The sequence below is a fragment of the Aquarana catesbeiana genome, linkage group LG12 (assembly GCF_042186555.1).
Source record: "Aquarana catesbeiana isolate 2022-GZ linkage group LG12, ASM4218655v1, whole genome shotgun sequence".
Classification (NCBI taxonomy): domain Eukaryota; kingdom Metazoa; phylum Chordata; class Amphibia; order Anura; family Ranidae; genus Aquarana; species Aquarana catesbeiana.
Window position 1 is genome coordinate 34,011,968 of NC_133335.1, and position 21,690 is coordinate 34,033,657.

A 21,690-nucleotide genomic window follows, 5' to 3' on the forward strand; every position below is an offset into this window, starting at 1 on the left:
TCTTCAGGAAAGCCTATCGCGTCTCCAACTAATCTCCTACCACTTCTATCAGCTGATTCCCCACAGTTTCAACCTTTTGTACCACCTGACCCACCCTATTAGATTGTAAGCTCTTCTGAGCAGGGCCCTCTTAATCCTCTTGTATTTTATTGTATTATAACTGTATTGTCTCTCTCTTATATTGTAAAGCGCTGCGTAAACTGTTGGCACTATATAAATCCTGTATGATAATAATAATAATGTAAAGTAGTGAGTGTACAGCTTGTATAACAGTGTAAATTTGCTGTCCCCTCAAAATAACTCAACACACAGCCATTAATGTTTAAACCGCTGGTAACAAAAGTGAGTACACCCCTAAGTGAAAATGTCCAAATTGGGCCCAAAGTGTCAATATTTTGTGTGGCCACCATTATTTTCCAGCACTGCCTTAACCCTCTTGGGCATGGAGTTCACCAGAGCTTCACAGGTTGCCACTGGAGTCCTCTTCCACTCCTACATGACGACATCATGGAGCTGGTGAATGTTAGAGACCTTGCGCTCCTCCACCTTCCGTTTGAGGATTCCCCACAAATGCTCAATGGGGTTTAGGTCTGGAGACACGCTAGGCCAGTTCATCACCTCTACCCTCAGCTTCTTTAGCAAGGCAGTGGTCGTCTTAGAGGTGTGTTTGGGGTCGTTATGTTGGAATACTGCCCTGTGGCCCAGGGAGGGGATCATGCTCTGCTTCAGTATGTCACAGTACATGTTGGAAATCATGGTTCCCTCAATGAACTGTAGCTCCCCAGTGCCGACAGCACTCATGCAGCCCCAGACCATGACACTCCCACCACCATGCTTGACTGTAAGCAAGACACACTTGTCTCTGTACTCCTGACCTGGTTGCCGCCACACACGCTTGACACCATCTGAACCAAATAAGTTTATCTTGTTCTCATCAGACCAAAAGACATGGTTCCAGTAATCCATGTCCTTAGTCTGCTTGTCTTCAGCAAACTGTTTGGTGGCTTTCTTGTGCATCATCTTTAGAAGAGGTTTCCTTCTGGGACGACAGCCATACAGACCAATTTGATACAGTGTATGCCGTATGGTCTGACCACTGACAGGCTGACCCCCCACCCCTTCAACCTCTGCAGCAGTGCTGGCAGCACTCATACGTCTATTTCCCAAGGACAACCTCTGGATATGACGCTGAGCATGTGCACTCAACTTCTTTGGTCGATCATGCCGAGGCCTGTTCTGAGTGGAACCTGTCCTGGTAAACCGCTGTATGGTCTTGGCCACCATGCTGCAGCTCAGTTTCAGGGTCTTGGCAATCTTGTTATAGCCTAGGCCATCTTTATGTAGAGCAACAATTCTTTTTTTCAGCTCCTCAGAGAGTTCTTTGCCATGAGGTGCCATGTTGAACTTCCAGTGACCAGCATGAGAGACTGAGAGCGATAACACCAAATTGAACACACCTGCTCCCCGTTCACACCTGAGACCTTGTAAGACTAATGAGTCACATGACACCGGGGAGGGAAAATGGATAATTTGGCCCAATTTGGACATTTTCACTTAGGGGTGTACTCACTTTTGTTGCCAGCAGTTTAGACATTAATGGCTGTGTGTTGAGTTATTTTGAGGGGACAGCAAATTTACACTTTTATACAAGCTGTACACTCACTACTTTACATTGTAGCAAAGTGTCATTTCTTCAGTGTTGTCACATAAAATATTTACAAAAATGTGAGGGGCGTACTCACTTTTGTGAGATACTGTATATGATAATGCTGTACTGCACTGGTGTGACAGTATGTAAAAAAAAAAAAAACTGACAATTTTTATTTTTTATTTCTTCATTTTTCAAAAAATGATGACAAAAAAATTACAACTTCAAAAAAACTTGCCATGCCTCTTACTAAATGCCTTGGACTGCTCGAACCATTAATGGGCAGGCTGAATGTACCAAGTTGATCGATTGAGTACAACCAGCCTGCCGGATTAACTTGTGAATATCTTCTCCTGGCAGGGACGGTTTCCCCCGCCTGCCCCCCACCCCCCACCCCCCAATTGCTCGGCAGGAGAGTTTACCCTGTCAACACTGTCTGTGTTGATGGGGGAATCCTGCAAATTTATTTCCTGCAACCCATGGTTGCAGGAGAGAAATTTGTACCGTCTATGGCCTGCCTAAGTCATGGGATTTACTAAAACTGAGTACTCCAGTTTTAGTAAATCTCCCCCATATTGTTGTCAGCATTAGTAAAATAATCCCCACTAATTGGTGTCAGTGAGAGTTAAATAAACACCATATGGTGTCAATGAATATAAAGAAAGATCACTAATAAATGGTTCCTGGTAATTGTATGGAAATTTAACATTACTGAAATTTACAGTACTGTATTTACAAAATATTAAGGTGTTAAGCTATGCAGTTTAACTGTGGATGTTATTGAATATGTAGAAGGGGTTCCACATTACAGGGTGTGCTGTCAGGATGTACATTGTTAAACAGTAAATGTTTAGGCCCCTTTCACATTTTCAATACCGTTTGTGTCTCCATGAGGGAGATTTGCCCTCACTTCCTGTCCAGGCACAAAAGTATGATGTGAGGGGGGAATCTCCTTTTATAGAGGCTGCATTTTTAAATCTGCCAGAAAGTCTCAGTCGGGGCATACAGAACAACTGATACATAGATTTTAAATCTTTTGCACTGTGCCCAATTCTAAACAGAATTTTGATTTGGGGCTTTAAGAATTAGAGGAACCATGCAAGAACAATATTTTATTTTGGATTTTTACAAATACAGATGCTCCACAGATTAGGTGTCAAATTAACCTTCTAAAATCCCCTATATTTTAGGTGAGTTTACCCCTGGATACCTCAACTGTTAGTGGTATCAATTTCCTAGATGTTCGAGATCCTGACTATAATGAACAGTGTGTGAGCACACCTCCTGTCACTGTTAAAGCCCGTCTTCAGTCACACACGCTGACGCTAAAGGTTAGTGCTCCTTTTAAAGACTTGTGCAATTTACCAGATTATTGTTTATAATGTTCCTTATTTTATGTGAATGCTACCTCTCTAATACAGATTTGTTAACAACTCAAACAAATTGCACCTTTTGAAAAAATCTTTTTTTTTTTTCATTTTTTGGATTCCTAGAACACAAAGGAAGGCTGAGAGGGCTGAGATCCTTTACTGTCTTACCATCCAGGCTTGCTAATCTAAAATTTTTGAGTCCAGCTTATACTAGCGACTACAGGAGGACTTGACACTAGCAATTAAAAAAAGCATAAGCTGGCCTAGGATAGCCCTCTTCTACTGCCAGCATGCAGTTTTTCTAGTGTCCTAGGAGAATGGACATAATTTCTTCAGCTCTGCTGCTGTAAGGACTAACCTGTTATTTTACTTGCACATTATGAAGAATGCTACTGGTGGCAAGAACACCCATCTTCCCAAAGAAAAAGCCCAAGGAGTGTGAAACTGATTCCCTCTCTGACTATCAAGAAACATCTCTTTAATTTCTCCACACTCTCAACGTCTAGACTCTCCCAATGTTGTCTCCCACTTCACCTGCAAAGTCTGGCATTTCATGTCTGCCTAATCCTCAGACAAGACTTTATCCACATGAAGGTGTACCCCAACTTTCCAGTGGGGTGACAATTTGACCTTCATGGACAGTTTGCAGGAGGTGGTGTCCCATATCTACAAAGTCAGGTTTCACTCCCATCCCACACAGACTAGCAGATGTTCATCGAGCCCTCTCTGGACTTCCGAATCAAGGTGTCATTGCCTCAATCCCTGAGGCAGGATGGTTCCAGGAGTTTTACTCCAACCTGTTTACTGTTCCCAACGGTGGCATTCGCCCCATCTCTAATTTCAAGGCTCAGAATGTTTACATTCAAGTCCAAAAATTCTGGATGGAATCCACCAAATATGTCACCAGCTCCCTCTGCTAGGGAGACTTCCTGGCTTCTATGGACGTAAGAGAATCATACTAGCTTGTGCCAATCTTTCCAGCACACCATACATTTTTACACTTTGTTGTGGGGCCTCTACATTACCAGCTCGTGACCCTGCCCTTCTACCTCTGCTCTACACCTCGGGTGTTTACAAAGGTACTGCCTCCACTGTTAATCCTGTTGAGTTGTCATGATATACCCATTGTGGGAGACTTTGATGACCTCCTATTCAGGGAACAGTCGGGGAAGGTTCTGTTGGACAACAGAGTTTCAGGCGGATCCTGAACTTGGTCCTAGGTCTAGGCCTCAGCCTAGAGTTTCCTTCCCCAGAATAAACTTCAGATTCTCCAATCTCAGGTTCATATTTTTCAGTCCAGAAACGGTCTCAACTTCTGTATGGGAGTCTTAGGGCTCATGGTAGCCTCTTTTGAGGCAGTTCCCTTTGCCCAATTTAACTCCAGACATCTATAAAGCAATACTCTTGTCATAGTGGTACGACTCAATTCTGTCTCTGGACAGGCCGATATATGGTTGGACCCCAAAGACCAGGCTTTTCCTGGCTTCTACCATCTTTTGGTAAATTCTTACAACAGACACCAGGCTGCCGGGCTTCGAAGGAGTCCTGTGCACTTTGTAGATTATGGGGACTTGGTCGGCGGAAGAATATCTTTTCATTTTAATCATCCTGGAGCTTCGGGCAATTTGGCTGTCCCTTCACTGTTCAGCACCCAGTGGAAGGGTCGTTCAATCTGTATTCAATCAATGCTATGACATGCCATGCATCAACCTTCAGGGAGGAATCAGAATACTTGCAGCAAAAGAGGTGGATCAGATCCTGTCCTGGGTAGTGCTTTATGTTCCAGCCTTGTCAGTTGTATACATTCCAGGCCTAGACAATTGGCAGACAGATTTCTTCAGCCATTAATATACAAAAAGACGTGCCAGACTAAAACCGGATAAAAGAGTCCAAGATGATTATAATTGTTGGCAAAAAAGTCATATAAAACAGCCAATGCATTTTGGGTGGCAACACCACTTCCCTTTCTTCAGGGCTCAGCACAGGTATCAAACTTGGATACACTCTGTGACAACGGAAAACAGTGATTTTAAACATCTATATTAGAAACCAGTATTAAACTTTCCACAAGGAGTAACAACTTGACAGCCGTTTCTGAGCAACAAAGTTTTCTTCAGCCTGCAGCATCTAGACCTGGAAGAGGAGGTGTTCGAGGACATGTGTTGCAAGTTGGGGATGGCAGATACAGACAAATTGTATGCAGGTACAGGGATCTCTCTCTGGTGGCTCCATATGATTTAGTATCCCCTGATCTATGTATTTACTCCACTAAAACTTCTTCCTTGACTGCACTGCAGGATCAGAATGAAGGACATACCAGTGATCTTCAATGCTTTGGACAGGCCCAGGTAAATGTGGTACGCCGACCTGGTGAGCCTTCTGGTGGACTTTCCATGAGCACTGCGGGTTCATCGGGATCTCTTTGTCTGAACAACAGATTTGCCATTCTGCTTCCTGGTTACTGGCTTGAACGGGGCATGGCTGTTGCAAGGGATAGGGTATGTTTAAGTGTGTGATTCCTACAGTGGTTAAAGCTATTAAGTCTAATTCCTGCAAGGTCTATATTCAGATGTAGAAGACATACTTTTGTGTGCATCTCGAGGCTTGCACCTGTGGAGCTTCTCTGTGGAATGAATCCTCCCCTTCCTGCAGCTGGGCTTGGACCAGTATTGGCTCTAAATAAACCGGTTTCTGTGCTTTTACATGCTTTTTTATTTAGTTATGTGTAATCATACTAAGATTAAAAATAAAGTTTATTTATGCACACAACACCAATCCAACAGCAACAGACCATAAGCAAAGCAAAAGTGAATAAATATATGTGTCAATGAAGCAAAACCAAACCAACAACCTAACTATAATACACTATGGAGGGAAACTAACATAAACAGGGCATGGCCAGGACTAGGAATAAGGGGAGCAGAGATGGAGTAATAGGATACAGGGACCTAAATGCAAGTCTAAATGAAGGGAGGGGTTATACTGTATACCTACTCAGCAGTCAGCATCAGGTGGCGCCTAATTACTGGGATCTGTTGGCTGCTGGGAGACACCCGCTGGTGGCGACTGGAACTGCGCCCTCCTGCTCTGGGAACCACAGTGCCACCAGCAGGTGATTCTGGTCCTGACACTTATGGTCTCAAGGATTTGGTTCCACCCTCACCTGTCAAGGTGAACTCTGCTAGATCTGTGCACTTCTTAGGCTTTTGACATTAAGCAGCTGTTTCCCAGTTTGTCTGTGAAGATTCTCATTTATCCAGATCATGGTATAGCTAGCCGTAATTAGTCACATTCAACTTTTTTTGTAATGTTGAATACATTTGGTAGTTTATCCAATCCAATTCTTCATTTCCCAAGAGTGATAGGAATATACATAGTCTCTTTTTTCCTCCAGACGTAAAGCGTGCCCATAGTTACATTACTCAACATTTATATACACACAGGTAGCATAGACACCTTAAACCAATCGCCATGGAATCTACCAAGGCAGATGTTGATTGTTTCCCAGATTTGCAAGGCTGCCACCTGGGCTTCTCTTCACGCTTTCTCTAACTTCTGCCAGATAGATGTTTCGGACTCATGTTCTCCAAATTCTAATAGGTAAAATATTTCGTTCTCACATGTTCTGTAAGTTTTACCAGGTGGACATTTTGGCTTCCTCTGATGTCTTCAGGCGTTCTTCAGGCAGCTCTTTGAGCTGCATTCACTCCCCAGTTCTCTCTTGTTTTCAGTTAGTTATTGTTGTTTTGCCCACCCCTCAGTTGGACAACTTCTTGACTTTCCAAAGTTTAAAGACCTGCATCCCTCAGTGTATGAAAAAAATGAGGATTAGAATCTTTTTATTTATTTAATTGTTTTTGGAGTTTGTTGACCCCTCATCATTTATGATTATGCTTTCTGTACAGCTTTGCTAGAAACCTTAGGCACGCTGGTAGTAGGAGGGGTTATCCTGGGTTGACCTACAGTTTGTTTGCCAGTGTCCAATCCTTCTGTAGACCTTATCCTCAGCACTTCAGGGTTAAAGACTTCTTGTGCCCCTTAATGGACTTCAAGAAATAGATTTCCTGCTGAGAACAAAAATCCTATTTGCCCTGTGACTAGCTGTGTTTTCACAACTATTTTGACAGAACAAAAAAATGAAACATGAAAAGCCAGGTGTCCTACTTGCAGAATGCAGTTTCAAGCTTGTTGGCTTTCAGTAATATAAGATATGTGCCACAGCTAAAGGCACTTATACTAATGTGTCAATTATTTTTTTCCTTTCAGAAAAACAGTTGTGCTTCTTACCGCTCAGGCTCAGTTGTAAAAAAAACAACAAATGTTACACACACAACTTTCCATGAATCCGGTATGTATCATAGGCTACTTCAACTGATGATTCTGTTAGCCGGTCATGCAACTCTGTATGCAAATTAAATTTATAGCATTTTTTATTGCACAAATAGAGTTTTATTTTGGTGGTATTTGATCAACACTGAGTTTTATTTCTTATTATATAAACGAAAAAAGGCCAAACATTTTGGAAAAAAACAGTTTTTTACCTTCTGCTATAAAACATATCCAATTAAAAAATTCATAAATTTAGGCCAAAATGTATTTTGCTACATGTCTTTGATAAATAAAAATCCCAATAAGTGTATATTGATTGTTTTGTGTGAAAGTTATAGCGTCTACAATTTATGGTATATATGTTGGAATTTTTTTTATACTTGTAATGGCGGTAATCAGTGACTTATAGTGAGACTGTGATAGTGCGGCAGTCAATCTAACCCTAACTGACACTGGCTGGGAGGTGCACTAACTCATACTGGCATCACCAGTGACACTAATATAGTGATCAGTGATAATACTATACACTGTCACTGTACTAATGACACTGGCTGGGAAGGGGTTAACATCTAGGGGCAATCAAAGGGTTAACTGTGTGCCTAACAGTGTGCAACGTGGGCTACTTTTTACCAAATATCTGTTTTTTCCTTCTCCCTGCTTTTCAGGGAGAAGAAACACAGATCATTCCCTCTGTATAGAGCCCTGTGTTGTTTTTCAACACAAGGTTTTGGGCTGTGATTGGATACAGCCAATCAGCAGGCCCTGGCCATGAATCATTGGCTGGCACCTGCTGACAAAATCCCGCTGTGTGTCACAGCGTAAGTTGGGAGACGTGCCTTGAACCCAGAAAAAGACAGCGATATACAGGTACATTGTTGTGCATGTACGGGTCACCCGTTCGTAGTATAGTGTGGGTGGGCAGTTCTGAAGAGATTAATCGTAGGTCAATGAACTTTAAAAAGAATTCCAGGTATGGCTTTTTTACATAGTCATAAAATTGTGGGCTCTCTCTAGAACCTTGAAAACACTTTAGTAGACACGGCTAATCCAGTGGTCTCCACTAGCTTCCAGGTCCCGTGCCGAGCGGCTGCCCTGCTGCCTTGTGAACGCAGGAAGTTGGCCGCACGGCATAGGGGCCAATCCAGAGAATGCTTTGAATTTTCTCATTGAATGCAAAGCATTCTCTTATTGGATGAGGTGGAGAGCATGATATCACTGCCCCACCTTTCCACCTTGTCCAATCAAAAAACGCTTTGAATTAACTGAGTAAATACAAAGCATTCTCTGAATAGGGCTCAAGCCATGCAGCCAACCTTCTTTGTTCACAGCACAGCTGGCAGCTGCTTGGCACCCGGAAGATAGTGGAATGTCGGGACCCGGGTCTGAACCTGCAACCTCTGCTGTGTCTGGCGCCTGGAATGCTGAACAGCAGCCTGGACAATTCCTTGAACAATCTTGCCTTGAACCTTGTTTCTCTTGAACCATAAACCCTTTGCTCCTCCCATGAATTTCCTATTTTAGCCATTCCTTTGCACTTTCTGTTTGCCAGATTATTGTGCTCTCTCCAGCAATATCTCACTCTTTTCACTCCTGTACCATTCATATCTTTGCTTCCACTCGATACCGGTGGCGTGATTCTGAGGACCGTGACCTAATACTGACACGCAGCAATACCCATCTCCACCATCAGGAGCTCTGGTGAGCATCATTTTGAGGTCACCTGAGGAAGGAGGACATGCCTCCGAAACACGTTGTCATGGCAACTGTGTGATGTCCTCACTCTTTCCCCCTGTATCCTGCTTGTGTGGGTTTGTGTGTCCTCAGAGAGCAACGCCAGCTGGACCGGGCACATGCGCATTAGAATCTGCACGTCGAGCATGGTGGTTGATAGCCTCGGATGTGCTACCAGGATCCAGGCAGCTAGGTTGAATGTCCACAGCTCCCCCTTCCCCTGTCGGGATCTTGAGGTGGTTTCAGGAGTGCGGCCCCAGTGGAATCCTTATGCTGAATCTATCTTCACACAATGTGAGTTTGACCATTGCAGTGTTTTTAGCTTTTTACCATATTAAAGCCGAGTTACACTAGGGCGGCTTTGCGCTCTTGTTTTGTGTTCTGTTTAGATGTGTTCCTGCCACCCAGAGGATCCATAGAGAGCAGCAGCACCCTTTGACTTGTCTAATTATCACCAATAGGCAGCTGGAGGGCTATACTAAACTGTTGATCAGCGCACCTGCTAGTTTTTTCTGTTGTGTGTATTTTCTGAGCATTGGTTAGTGCTTAGACTCAGTGCCTCGGGTGAGCCCGTGTCATTTGCCAGGGTGAGCTTCTTCTGTACTTATCCAGCTGGTCAATGGGAGTCTCTCTACTGCTTTAGCTACTGGTCTCCTAACCTGACCCCTGACTGTGACATGAAGATCACTGGAACAGCAGTGTCTACTACAGTATAGTGATTCCCAGCTTCTACAGGGATCCCACTGGCATGGTATATGCATAGTTTAATTGGTCCAAGACTAATGTAACTCTGTAAAAGAAATGCCATACCTGGAATTTTTCTTTAAAACTGAAGTACGGGATTCATTTTTATTTTGGAATCATACTTGCCTATGGGGATGCAGCATCGATCTGCTGCTGCATCTGTCCCCCGCCAGCTCTAACACTGAGAACCGATCGATCAAACAGCACTGATCGCTCAGTTCTTACAGCTCCCTGAGCAAAGAGCTGGTGACTATTGTGAAGCAGTATATGCTGGCATGTTGTACATCTGTACACCAGCTTGCAGTCCATACTGGGATTGCGCATCCTAAGGTGGCAATGCTGCTTCTGCTTAGAGAGCATTGTCACCTTGAAAGAGAAAGTTGTTCTAGTCCTGTTACTAGCAGAATCTCCAGGTTCAGAATATGAAAGGAACACATGCATGGATAACCCAACACTGAAAGAACTGCACTCCTGTGATCCATAGGAGAGGTAGGGTTAAAAAAGCTTTGGCTATACTTCTCCTTTAAACTCTAAGGCCATCATTCTCCTTCCCACCCTCCTTTACCCCCTTTCTCCTAATTAAAATCTGTATGTGTATAAAAAAGCCAAGATATGTGAACCATCTAAACTTCTGAAGCACTAACTAAATAGCCACATGTGAGCAATTTCTGTAATGTATCATGATGATTCTTTGAAACGTGTGCAAAGCAATATCATTGATTGACTATATGTTATGTTACCCTTTGGAATAAATAAGAAAAACGATTGAATGAAAAATGCTGGAGGCAAATGGCTTTTTTAAAATGAGTTTGCATCAGCCTTTGCTTTGTTTTCTACCTGCAAGGACAGTAGGCACTTATGGCACTCAAGTCAGTGTGAGGAGGTGCCTTCCTTAATACTAGGTCTCATTTGAGGCCTGTGGAAGACACAAAATACTGGCGTGACTATGTAACCCAGCTGTCCTATGGGGAGGTGCTGAGGAGGGGGGAAGGGGTGGGATTAATACACTCCTTCAGATTGAGAAGTGCAGCATTGTCATACTTCCAAAGGAAGTGGTAAAAAAAATGGGCATACCTTCAGGATCAGTTGGGGATAGTTGTAGAACTAAGTACTAAGGATTGAACGAAAGTAAGCTTTAAAGAGGAAGTAAACCCTGGTGGGTTTTACTTCCTCTTTATTTTCCTGCAAAGGTAAAGCATAATGGGCTACTATGCATCGCATAGTAGCCCATTATGTGTCACTTACCTGACACCAAAGCCCGCGCTGTCGCCGTAGTCCCCACGAGCAGGGCGCTTCCATCTTCGCCCCCTTCCCTTCTGGGGCCGCAAACTCCAGCTTTGTGACTCGCATGACATCACGTGCACGCGGGAGCCGCCAGTCACGGCATGACGCCTATTAGAAACGGCACGATGTGCCCTTTCTAAAGAGCTCATGCGCCGTAGTCATCGCCGCTCATCATTTTAGTAAATATCTCCTAAACCGTGGAGGTTTAGGAGATATTTCAAGCACCTACAGGTAAGCCTTAATATAGGCTTTACTGTAGGTAAAAGTGGTTTTACAGGTTGTACAACCACTTTGAGGAATGTATAGTGCACAGTGAAAAAAATTGATTTTGCCTGGATGCTGTAGGTAGAAGGTTACGTTATAGGAATGTTAAGGTAGGTTAGAAGGAAAGCCAGTGTAGAATAAAGATTTGGAACAGGGATGTCCTAAAATGCTAGACTTTAGAGGGAGGACAGCAGTTTCTGTGTAATAAATTTAATTCTGAAAATCTCTGTTTTGGGATTTAAAGTGCAGGGTTTTCAAAAATTACAGTTCATCTTTTATAATTAAAGGGGTTTGTTTTCATATATAATACTGTCCATTACAGGCCCTGCAAAACATAAAGCAGTGTCAGATCTTAGGCACAATAAATATGAGAGCAGCCATTTTGCTGACCACAGTACAGAAGAAAGTGTCCAAGGGACAAAACACAGGAAGATAAGGCTGCTTCCACGGAGGCTCTTTCCAGCTACAGGAGAAAAAGAGCACAGAGGTTAGTAGAAGTGGAGACTGTAAAGCCTAGTATACACCACTAGTTTTTTTTTTTTTTCATTCAACCCAGCTGGGTCGAACAAAAAAAACCTGACAGCCCCGGTTGGAGCTGCTGCACTAACAATGTTAGTACACTGATCTCCCCCGCTGTTCTGTTATGTTCTGACCCCCCCCCCCCCCCCCCCCAGAACACTCCACTCATCGCTCTCAGACATTGTCTGGTTTTCCAGCATACTCATCCGACAGTAGCTTCTGTTGGACCGGCTGCCATACACACGGGCCAGATGTCAGGTGGCTTTTATTGAATCGGCCCATGTCGCCCAACATTTGGCCAGTGTGTACTAGGCTTAAGGTTCCAGGACCATATTAACGTCTTTGACGGGTCATATAGCCCTTCAGGACCATGAGTATTTTGCTTGAGTCTGAAGCAGGAACTTTCCACTCCTTTGTGTCAACCCCTTAAATGTACCCACAGTATTTAGTACATATGAAAGGATCATATAGATTCCTTCAATTTCTGCTTTAGCAGGAGGATGCCAAACTATCCATGTCTGCTACCTTAGCTTTATTTCCCCTAACTATTTCTTTGAATTTGAAGCTTTTTAGTCTACCTGTAGAACATAATTATACAAAATCAAAAATTGCATTGCCCCTCAATCTGCACAAAAGGGTTCTCTCTTTCCAGTTTTTCTTCCTGCCAATGTGCCATTTCTCCCATCATACTTACATTGCATCTGGGCTTTTCAACATCCTGAATGCTGTGGAAGGAGATCTGTTACAGCTGTAAGATTTAGGCAGTTGCTTTCACAGTCCACGTTACATTTTCTTTATAACTAAACAGGCCCATCAAACTATTCAGATTATAACTTTTGGTGTAATCAATTTATTTCTGTTTATAAAACTATAAAGCAGTATCTGTTGTTTGGTTTTAGGCAGTCTGTCAATTTCCTCTGGGAAAGATGAGTCCATTGGAGGTCTAAACCCTTGTGACAGAAGTGATCCTGATGTTGGGCTGATCTGCCAAAAAGTTGGCAAGGAGTATACCCGGAAAATTCAGGTAGATCTGTATGGCCATGTGAAGTTGTGTGCCACTAAAAAATATAACATGTTGGTTCCCTACCCACCCTACAACATCAGGTGCAATCATCACGAATGAAAAGAATTTTGTAGCAAAGATTTACCATCTCCAGTCTGCTGTTGCATAAGAACATTATCAGATAATAATGCCAAAAATATTATGTTTACTTGTAAACTTTACCTCCACATGGAGGGAGTGTGGGGATTCCAAAATGAATGCATGTGCTTTATATACTCTTTTTATGCTTAGCAGCTTACTTAACCACTTCAGCCCCGGAAGATTTGGCTGCTGAATGACCGGGCAATTTTTTGCAATTCGGCACTGCGTCGCTTTAACTGCCAATTGCGCGGTCGTGCGACGCTGTACCCAAACAAAATTGACGTCCTTTTTTTTCCCACAAATAGAGCTTTCTTTTGGTGGTATTTGATCGCCTCTGCAGTTTATTTTTTTTTTTTTTGCGCTATAAACAAAAAAAGAGCGACGATTTTGAAAAAAACACAATATTTTGTACTTTTTGCTATAATAAATATCCCCATTTTTTTTAAAAAAAAAAAGCAAATTTTTTCTCAGTTTAGGCCGATATGTATTCTTCTACATATTTTTGGTAAAAAAATCGCAATAAGCGTATATTGATTGGTTTGCACAAAAGTTATAGTGTCTACAAAATAGGCGATAGATTTATGGCATTTTTATTTTTGTTTTTTTTTTTTTTACTAGTAATGGCGGCGATCTGCGATTTTTATCATGACTGCGACATTATGGTGGACACATCGGACAATTTTGACACATTTTTGGGACCATTGGCATTTATACAGCGATCAGTGCTATAAAAATGCATTAATTACTGTAAAAATGTCACTGGCAGTGAAGGGGTTAACACTAGGGGGCGATCAAGGGGTTAACTATGTTCCCTGGGAGGTGATTCTAACTGAAGGGGGAGGGGACTGACTAGAGGAAGTGACGGATTGTGGTTCCTAGCGAATAGGAACACATGATCTGTCACTCCTCTCAGAACAGAACAGGGATTTGTGTGTTCACACACACACTTCCGTGTTCTGTCCCTCGTGCTTGCCATCGCAATGACCGCCGGCCATGACGTATAGCTACGATGGTTCGCAGGATCGTGCCAACCTGCCGCAGTAAAATGACGGCAGCTGTTCGGCAAGCGGTTAAACAAATTGTTTTTGTGAAAATGCTGCATCCTGCCAGTAACAGGCACTTCCTGTTGCAAGATAACAATGCCAGATCACTGCCTTCGAATAAGCGGTAGCTTTCTAAGCCTATGCAGGTTCCTTTAGTTAGCCATTGGGCTGCTTATTTAACCTGATGGGACAGCCCAACAGATCAACTAAAGAAGTGTTCAAGGCAGGCTGACAGTGCTGTTGCTAATTGAGAAGTGATTTGGGTTGCTGTGCAGTGTGAGCATCTGTGTGCTGCCAGCTACTTCATGAACAGTGGTGAAGAGCTCTGAGCACTTCCAGGTCAAAGCTGTCTGAATTCCAAGTAACTTGGCAAGCAGTAGACCAGGGAATGTGTCTCTGTTCCAAGTGCAGTGCGGGCGGAGGAGGCATTCGTAATTGTGTTTGAAAGTCTCCACGATCAAACTCAAAAACTTTGCTAATCAGAGAAGCATACCATCTACATACAGATCTTCTAGCATCTGGCCAGAGGTTAAACCTTTTATTACAGGGTTCCATCTTAGATTTTCTGCACATGCTTCAACAGCTACTACATAAGAGTAGCAGAAAAATGTAGTGGAAATGGCTCATAGTCCTTTGTTAAGGCATGTACATGCTTTAGATGCTAAATCTGCTCAATAATAATAGATCCAAATTTTGAATTTCTTATCCGTGCAGTATGTTTGGGTCTTTTGATGTACTAGACTGCACTTTGTTGTATAAGAGAATATAGTTGTAGAGTGAGGATTTTTTTACCCTAATTCTGACATCTGTTTGTAGGAGATTTGTAAGTGCCGCTCAGATTAATGTAGGTACATTTATAAAAATAAGCAAGTTATGTTCTGTACTCTTTAACAATAATTCACAATGTCAGTGATATCGTAAAGGCTTTATAGCATTCACTTACGTTGCTGGGAATTAGAAGCCTCATTAGGGGATATTAGAACATAACACAAAGTTATTTGAGTGTACCCTATCATAGAGAAACAGGATGAAAATAACATTGGAGCAAAAACATAGCACTTGTGACAAGAGCATCGTACGTCTGCTTTCCGGGCCTTAACTAATGTTCTTTTCATGTCAATTAACATGCTTTTAATCAGACATGTTGGTACATTGCTAGGTCTGGCCTAAAACACAGCTCTTGGCAATGTACCTAATTCCGTGCCCAGAGAGCACAAACTGTTACAGCAACCTGGAGCAGAGACAGTATGAAGCAACTGCAGGTCAGGGTTCACAGCACCTAACAGAGATGGCAAGTTTCAGCGACGGCATCTGAAGGACAGATAAATCAGAACAATGTATTCTAGCTTATTGAAAAGGCAGATCTGTTCCTGAGATGCATATTTAAATGTGTTCTGTTATTATGGTGATGCTGACAAATTAGATGGGTTACAGAGATACATGTATTTTTTTTTTCTAATTACATCACAGGAAAGTAAGATATGTTCCAGTGATAGAAACTGAAACATGTTGACGTTCTTTTAATTAAGAGAGAGCTGCCCTGGGGGAATTCCCTGCCTATATTGTTAGGATAATTTGCATTCTAAGCACAGGCTGCAAGTCCCCACATAACATGAACAACGGTATTACAACACCTTTAACTGTTTCACTGCAATTAGGACCACACTATAGATCCGATTAAATCATTTTAGGTTTGAGCTGCACAAAGACATTGGAAAAAAAATTTCCAGCCAAACATTTGTACAAAATATCTGTAGTCGAATGTTCCTGAAAAATTGATCTGCGGAGCTGGAACATTTCAGCTGTTCTCAGACAGGCTAACATTTTTTCGTTTCTGTATTTTTCCTGTAAATGTGAGTGAAGGATCATTTCATTACAAAGGATCATCCCTAAAGAACATCTTTTACAAATCTTGTCCAACGTGTGGCTGCTTGTGTCGGCAGGCTTTGTGCTTGTGTTGATGGCATTAGTTTGAGATGCTTCTGAGATTGTTCAGAATTCATTGACTTGTACATTTGACCTGCATTTGACCTCCTTCTTACCTGCATTTGACCTGCTCCAAGTGGTTTTGCATTGAATTATAATGCAAAACCCATTTGAAGAAAACAAAACCTCCTTGACACAGGGTTTAAGCTCTTGCTCACTGCCCTCAGTGGATATAAAAAGTCTACACACCCCTGTTAAAATGTCAGGTTTCTGTGATGTAAAAAAATGAGACAAAGATAAATAATTTCAGAACTTTTTACACCTTTAATGTGACCCATAAACTGTACACTTCAATTGAAAAACAAACTGAAATCTTTTAGGGTGGGAAGTAAAAATAAAAAACTAAAATAATGTGGTTGCATAAGTGTGCTTATCTTATAACTGGGGATGTAGCTGTGTTCAGAATTAAGCAATCACATCCACATCCAAACTCATGTTTAATAGGAGCCAGTACACAGCTGCCATCATTTAAAGAGCCTTTGATTAATACAGTTCAGCTGTTCTAGTAGGTCTTTCGTGACATTTTCTTAGTCGCATCCTACAGCAAAAGTCATGGTCCGCAGAGAGCTTCCAAAGCATCAGAGGAATCTCATTGTTAAAAGGTATCAGTTAGGAGAAGGGTACAAAAGAATTTTCAAGGCGTTAGATATACCATGGAACACAGTGAAGACAGTCATGGTCAAGTGGAGAAAATATGTCACAAATGTGACATTACCAAGAACTGGATATCCCTGCAAAATTGATGAGAAGAAAACTGGTCAGGGAGGCTGCCAAGAGGCCTACAGCAACATTAAAGGAGCTGCAGGAATATCTGGCAAGTACTGGCTATGTGGTACATGTGACAACAATCTCCCGTATTCTTCATATGTCTGGGCTATGGGGTAGAGTGGTGATGTGGAAATGTGAGGCCTATGATTTTTACCTTCAGCATTAAAAAATGGACATACAATATGGCTTAAAAAGTGTGTCAGAAAATTGCCTGGACATGCTGCGAACAGCTGACATAAAACAGTTATGGCATGTTATCTAGAGTTTAGTATCTAGGAACCTCTGTTTATAGTGTCCACTATACTACCTGGTTCCTAGAGGTACTGTAACTAAGTCAACCCCTTGCCCGGAGGGAATCACTTGGGGGCTGTGAGGATGACCTCTAACTGAGAGTGGTAATGTTAGCAAACATGTTTTACTTAAATGGAGTTGGGCAGAGAGAGGATATAGAAGGAAGCCAAGCTCTCTTGTTTTTTGACATGTAATGACCTCCAGTTGACCAAGTGTGACCACCAGGCTTATGTGAGGGAATAGGACTCTCTTCAACCCCCCCCCACCCTTGTGTGAATGTGGCAATGTCTTAGGATATGTGAGCAGAAAAAAGACCTAATGCACAAGGCACGGTATAACCCCTCAGGATTTTAAATGACGGACCAAATGTGGAGTAGAAATGTAAATATTTATTATACACAATGTAACAGTTAGTACAATAACATACAAAAATCAAAAAATGATCAAAGAGAGTTAAAAACCGTAATGATCATGAAACTTAGCTGCCCTGGACACGCATGATGGGCTAGCATATATATAAATGCCATGAATGACGCCTGACATGTTTCGGACAGGAATGTCCTTCTTCAGAGGCGTATTGTCACATAAATGGATATGCAGTCTTTCTATAGTGTAGATAAATCAAACATTAGTACAAAATAATACAGAAAATGATTACTTGCTCATTATAATTGCATATAACACCCTAAAATGTCATGCTAAACCACCATTTGTAGAGACAGAACAATGTACCAGATGTACTTACAAAAGCAGATCGGCCAACAGTAAACACACACTAGAGGTCGGGGGGCATGTGTGCGCCCAACGGGTCAAGCTGCGAGGAGGGCCCGGAGGAAGATAAAATTGTGGCCACTCAAACCAATGCAGTGGCACCAATGGGGAGATGATATATTTGCTGCAAGAGCACCCAGTCAGTGCTACCACATGTACCGCTTCGCTCAATAGTTCATACTCAAACACAACTATTTTTCTTTCAATGACTCCCACTACCTCCAGGTACAGGGCGTTGCCATGGGGACCTGTTGTGCCCCGGCATATGCCAACCTGTACCTGGGGGAGTGGGAGAAATTACTGTTGCTAGACTATGCTACTATGCTACTCTCCTTTTTCAGGATACATCACAGCATATCGTTATATAGATGACGTCATCATGCTGTGGAAAGGCCCTCTTGCTGTCCTTTCTCAGTTTTTGGAACATATTAATTTAACTAATACATTCAATTTAAAATTCACCATGACTTACGATCCCCACAAAATTTCCTTTTTGGATTTAACAATTACCAAACACTCAAATGGCTCATTACAGAGCAAATTATACAGAAAACCCACAGCCGGTAACACGATCTTGGCTGCTTCTAGTTTTCATCCCAAACCTTTGCTAGCGTCGATACCATTCGGACAATATATCAGGGCTAGACGCAATTGTTCTACCGAACAACTAAAAGGAAGCCCAACTATTGAGAACTAGATTGCGAGCACGTGGGTACACTAATGGTATCCTTAAAAGAGCGTACAAAAAAGCAAAAAGTAAAATTCACAATTAACTTTTGTTCCATAAAAAATCAAGTAGGGAGTCAGTCCCTACACGTGTGATTACCAAATATTGCCAACAACATGGGCAGATTAAAGCCATTTTGCAAAGATTTTGGCATCTGCTCAGTATGGATGCCACATTGGCCTCATTTGTTCCCACACAACCATTAATCACTTACCGCAAAGCTTCTTCTTTATATGACAAACTTGTTCATAGTGAACACAAAAGCATTAAACAAGTTAGTACCAAATTGGTGGGAACATTCAAATGTGGCTCCTATAACTATTGCCAATATATGAACACTGGTAAAAACATATACCTACCCAATGGACAAAAATTTAAAGCAAAACATTTTACCAATTGCCACACTGCAGGGATACTATATCTGCTGCAGTGCGAATGCAATTGCTACTACATGGGGAAAACAAAATTAGAATTCTGGCGAAGAATCTATAGACATGTTGTTGGCATCAAAAAAAAAGATCCTAGTCTCCCTCTAGGCAGACATAGCCTTACTGTATATCCAAATCGCACCCCTAAAGTGTGATTTTTGGCTCTTGATCATATCCCAAACAATCCTAGGGGGGGAGATTCTAACAAATTATTACTACAGAGTGAATCGAGGTGGATATTTCGCCTGGATGCTACTGTATTTCCAGGCCTTAATGAAATATTCAGTTTCAAACCATACCTTGAGGGTTTCCAATCAAGCAAATGTGAACTTGACATATAGTAAATCATCATTTCCCTAATTCCATCTATTTACTAGAATGTCCAGGGACTTTATGTAATGTTTCTGTATACCACACTGTAAATAAAGTTAGAGTAATTGTCTCTCTGTTATTGAACATCTCTATTGCACTGTTTATGTTATAATCCAGTTTATTTTTTATTATGTGTGTATTCGTGTTGTGTTTACTATTTAAACCGAACCATACTTGATGTATTGCAGGACGTGGCCCATTTGTACCCCTTTTTCAGTACTTTGACCACATGATGTCGCTGTTACCATCGAGCCTGTATCTAGCCCAGTTTTACCATCTTTCTACGGGGTTAATTATACCATGGGCTTCATCTCTGTCATTGGCTACCTCTTATGGGGGGTTGATTTGCTGCCTGGCGCACGGGAGGCTCCCCAGCGCGATCCATTCATTGGCCGCGTCTGGGGTACCTCAGCTCTCACTCTCTGTGTCGGCTGATTTCCTTCCTGTTTGCGTCCCATTGTGGGGCGCAGACGCTTGGGATTCTCGCGCGCCGGTGACGTAACAACGCGGGACGCCGCTCCACCCCTGGATGGGCCGGCGCTGCTTCGTCTGGGAGCACCCAATGATGCAGCCACGCATACTGCACAACGCGGCCAGCGTGATTTGGCCTCAGCTGATTCTGTTCGCTGATCAGCGATCTGAATCAGCTGCATTTGTTCTTATTTAAACAGTGAGTCTGCAGTACTTGGCCATTCGGATATGCCAGGTTGCTGAAGAGACATCTATCTTACTTTCATACCTCAGACCATTACCCTTCTGACCATGCTTTTAATTTTTTACTATTGTTATTTGGTCAGGTCGTTTCCAGGTTTGGATACCAACTGCTCTATACATTCAATACAATTTTGTGCTATATATTGCACTTATACTTCATTTGGTATTTTTGGTGCTCTCATTCACAGATGCACACCAATACCATTGCATGACATTTCTATGTTGCTGTCAGTGGGGCTTTCTTCATTCCATCACCCATAGGTATGATATTTATAGACATATTACTTCATATTACTGTTCAGGATAGGTTGATCCCAAAATATCGACTGATCTGACTTATTTTTTGTTTTTTGTACTCTTAAAATCATGTCATATTCATCATAATTAGTTATTGTTTTATGTTTATATCCACAGACTCACATCAAGTGCAACTGTGGGCTATAACTTTGTACTGGCCGACCAGCTAGTGTTGATTATCTCTCAGCACTGACTGGGTGCTCTTGCAGCAAATATATCATCTCCCCATTGGTGCCACTGCATTGGTTTGAGTGGCCACAATTCCATCTTCCTCTGCGCCCTCCTCGCAGCCTGACCCGTTGGGCGCACACATGCCCCCCGACCTCTAGTGTGCATTTACTGTTGGCCGATCTGCTTTTGTAAGTACATTTGGTACATTGTTCTGTCTCTACAAATGGTGGTTTAGCATGACAATTTAGGGTCTTATATGCAATTCTAATGAGCAAGTAATAATTCTCTGAATTACATTATTTTTGTACTAATGTTTGATTTATCTACACTGTAGAAAGATTGCATATCCATTTATGTGACAATACGCCTCTGAAGAAAGACATTCCTGTCCGAAACATGTCAGGTGTCATTCATGGCATTTATCTATGCTAGCCCATCATGCGTGTCCAGGGCAGCTAAGTTTCATGTTCATTACGGTTTTTAACTCTTTGATCATTTTTTGATATTTGTATGTTATTGTACTGTTACATTGTGTATAATAAATATTTACATTTCTACTCCACATTTGGTCCGTCATTTAAAATCCTGAGGGGTTATACCGTGCCTTGTGCACTAGGTCTTTTTTCTGTTTACTTAATGGATTGGACCGACCAAATGCTTCTGCACCGATTGCCAATCCTTATTATATTAGGATATGTGAGAGGGGGTGTTTCTACCTGGAAGGAGTTAAGGAGAGGTGGACTTTTGCAAGTGTATATATTGGAACACAGATCACTGACCTTTCTCTTAGGCTCGTGGTCTCGACAAAGCATGGGGACGGAGGCGCCGGTTCCCTTGGCACCCATAAACTGTCTTGCACGGCAAAAGCATTCCCTTCTCCCTCCTATTTTGGGATATTTGTTCGTAAAGACTGGGAGTGTCCAAAGCATCCCTTTGTGGTTCCAAAGACACTTCGCTGTGAGGTACCCCTTTGTGGGGTCCTTCCTTAAGGAGTGGACTGTTCCACCAGTAGTGGATCCCCCTGTCTCTAAAGTGCGCAATGCGATCATGATTCTGGGAGGAGTCTCCGGCTTTTAAGGATGCGGCTGA

The 21,690-nt window shown here is 42.2% G+C and overlaps 1 protein-coding gene across 1 annotated transcript in view; it reads left to right on the top strand.

Annotated features, from left to right (window-relative positions):
• The window catches only part of SYCP2 (synaptonemal complex protein 2), a 162,624-nt gene that overhangs the window by 113,599 nt on the left and 27,335 nt on the right, over positions 1-21,690 (top strand). Inside the window, exons 32-35 of the mRNA XM_073606390.1 lie at positions 2,839-2,979; positions 7,285-7,366; positions 11,693-11,857; positions 12,789-12,913. Of these exons, the coding sequence (XP_073462491.1) occupies positions 2,839-2,979; positions 7,285-7,366; positions 11,693-11,857; positions 12,789-12,913 (513 nt within the window). The remainder of the gene's footprint in view (positions 1-2,838; positions 2,980-7,284; positions 7,367-11,692; positions 11,858-12,788; positions 12,914-21,690) is intronic.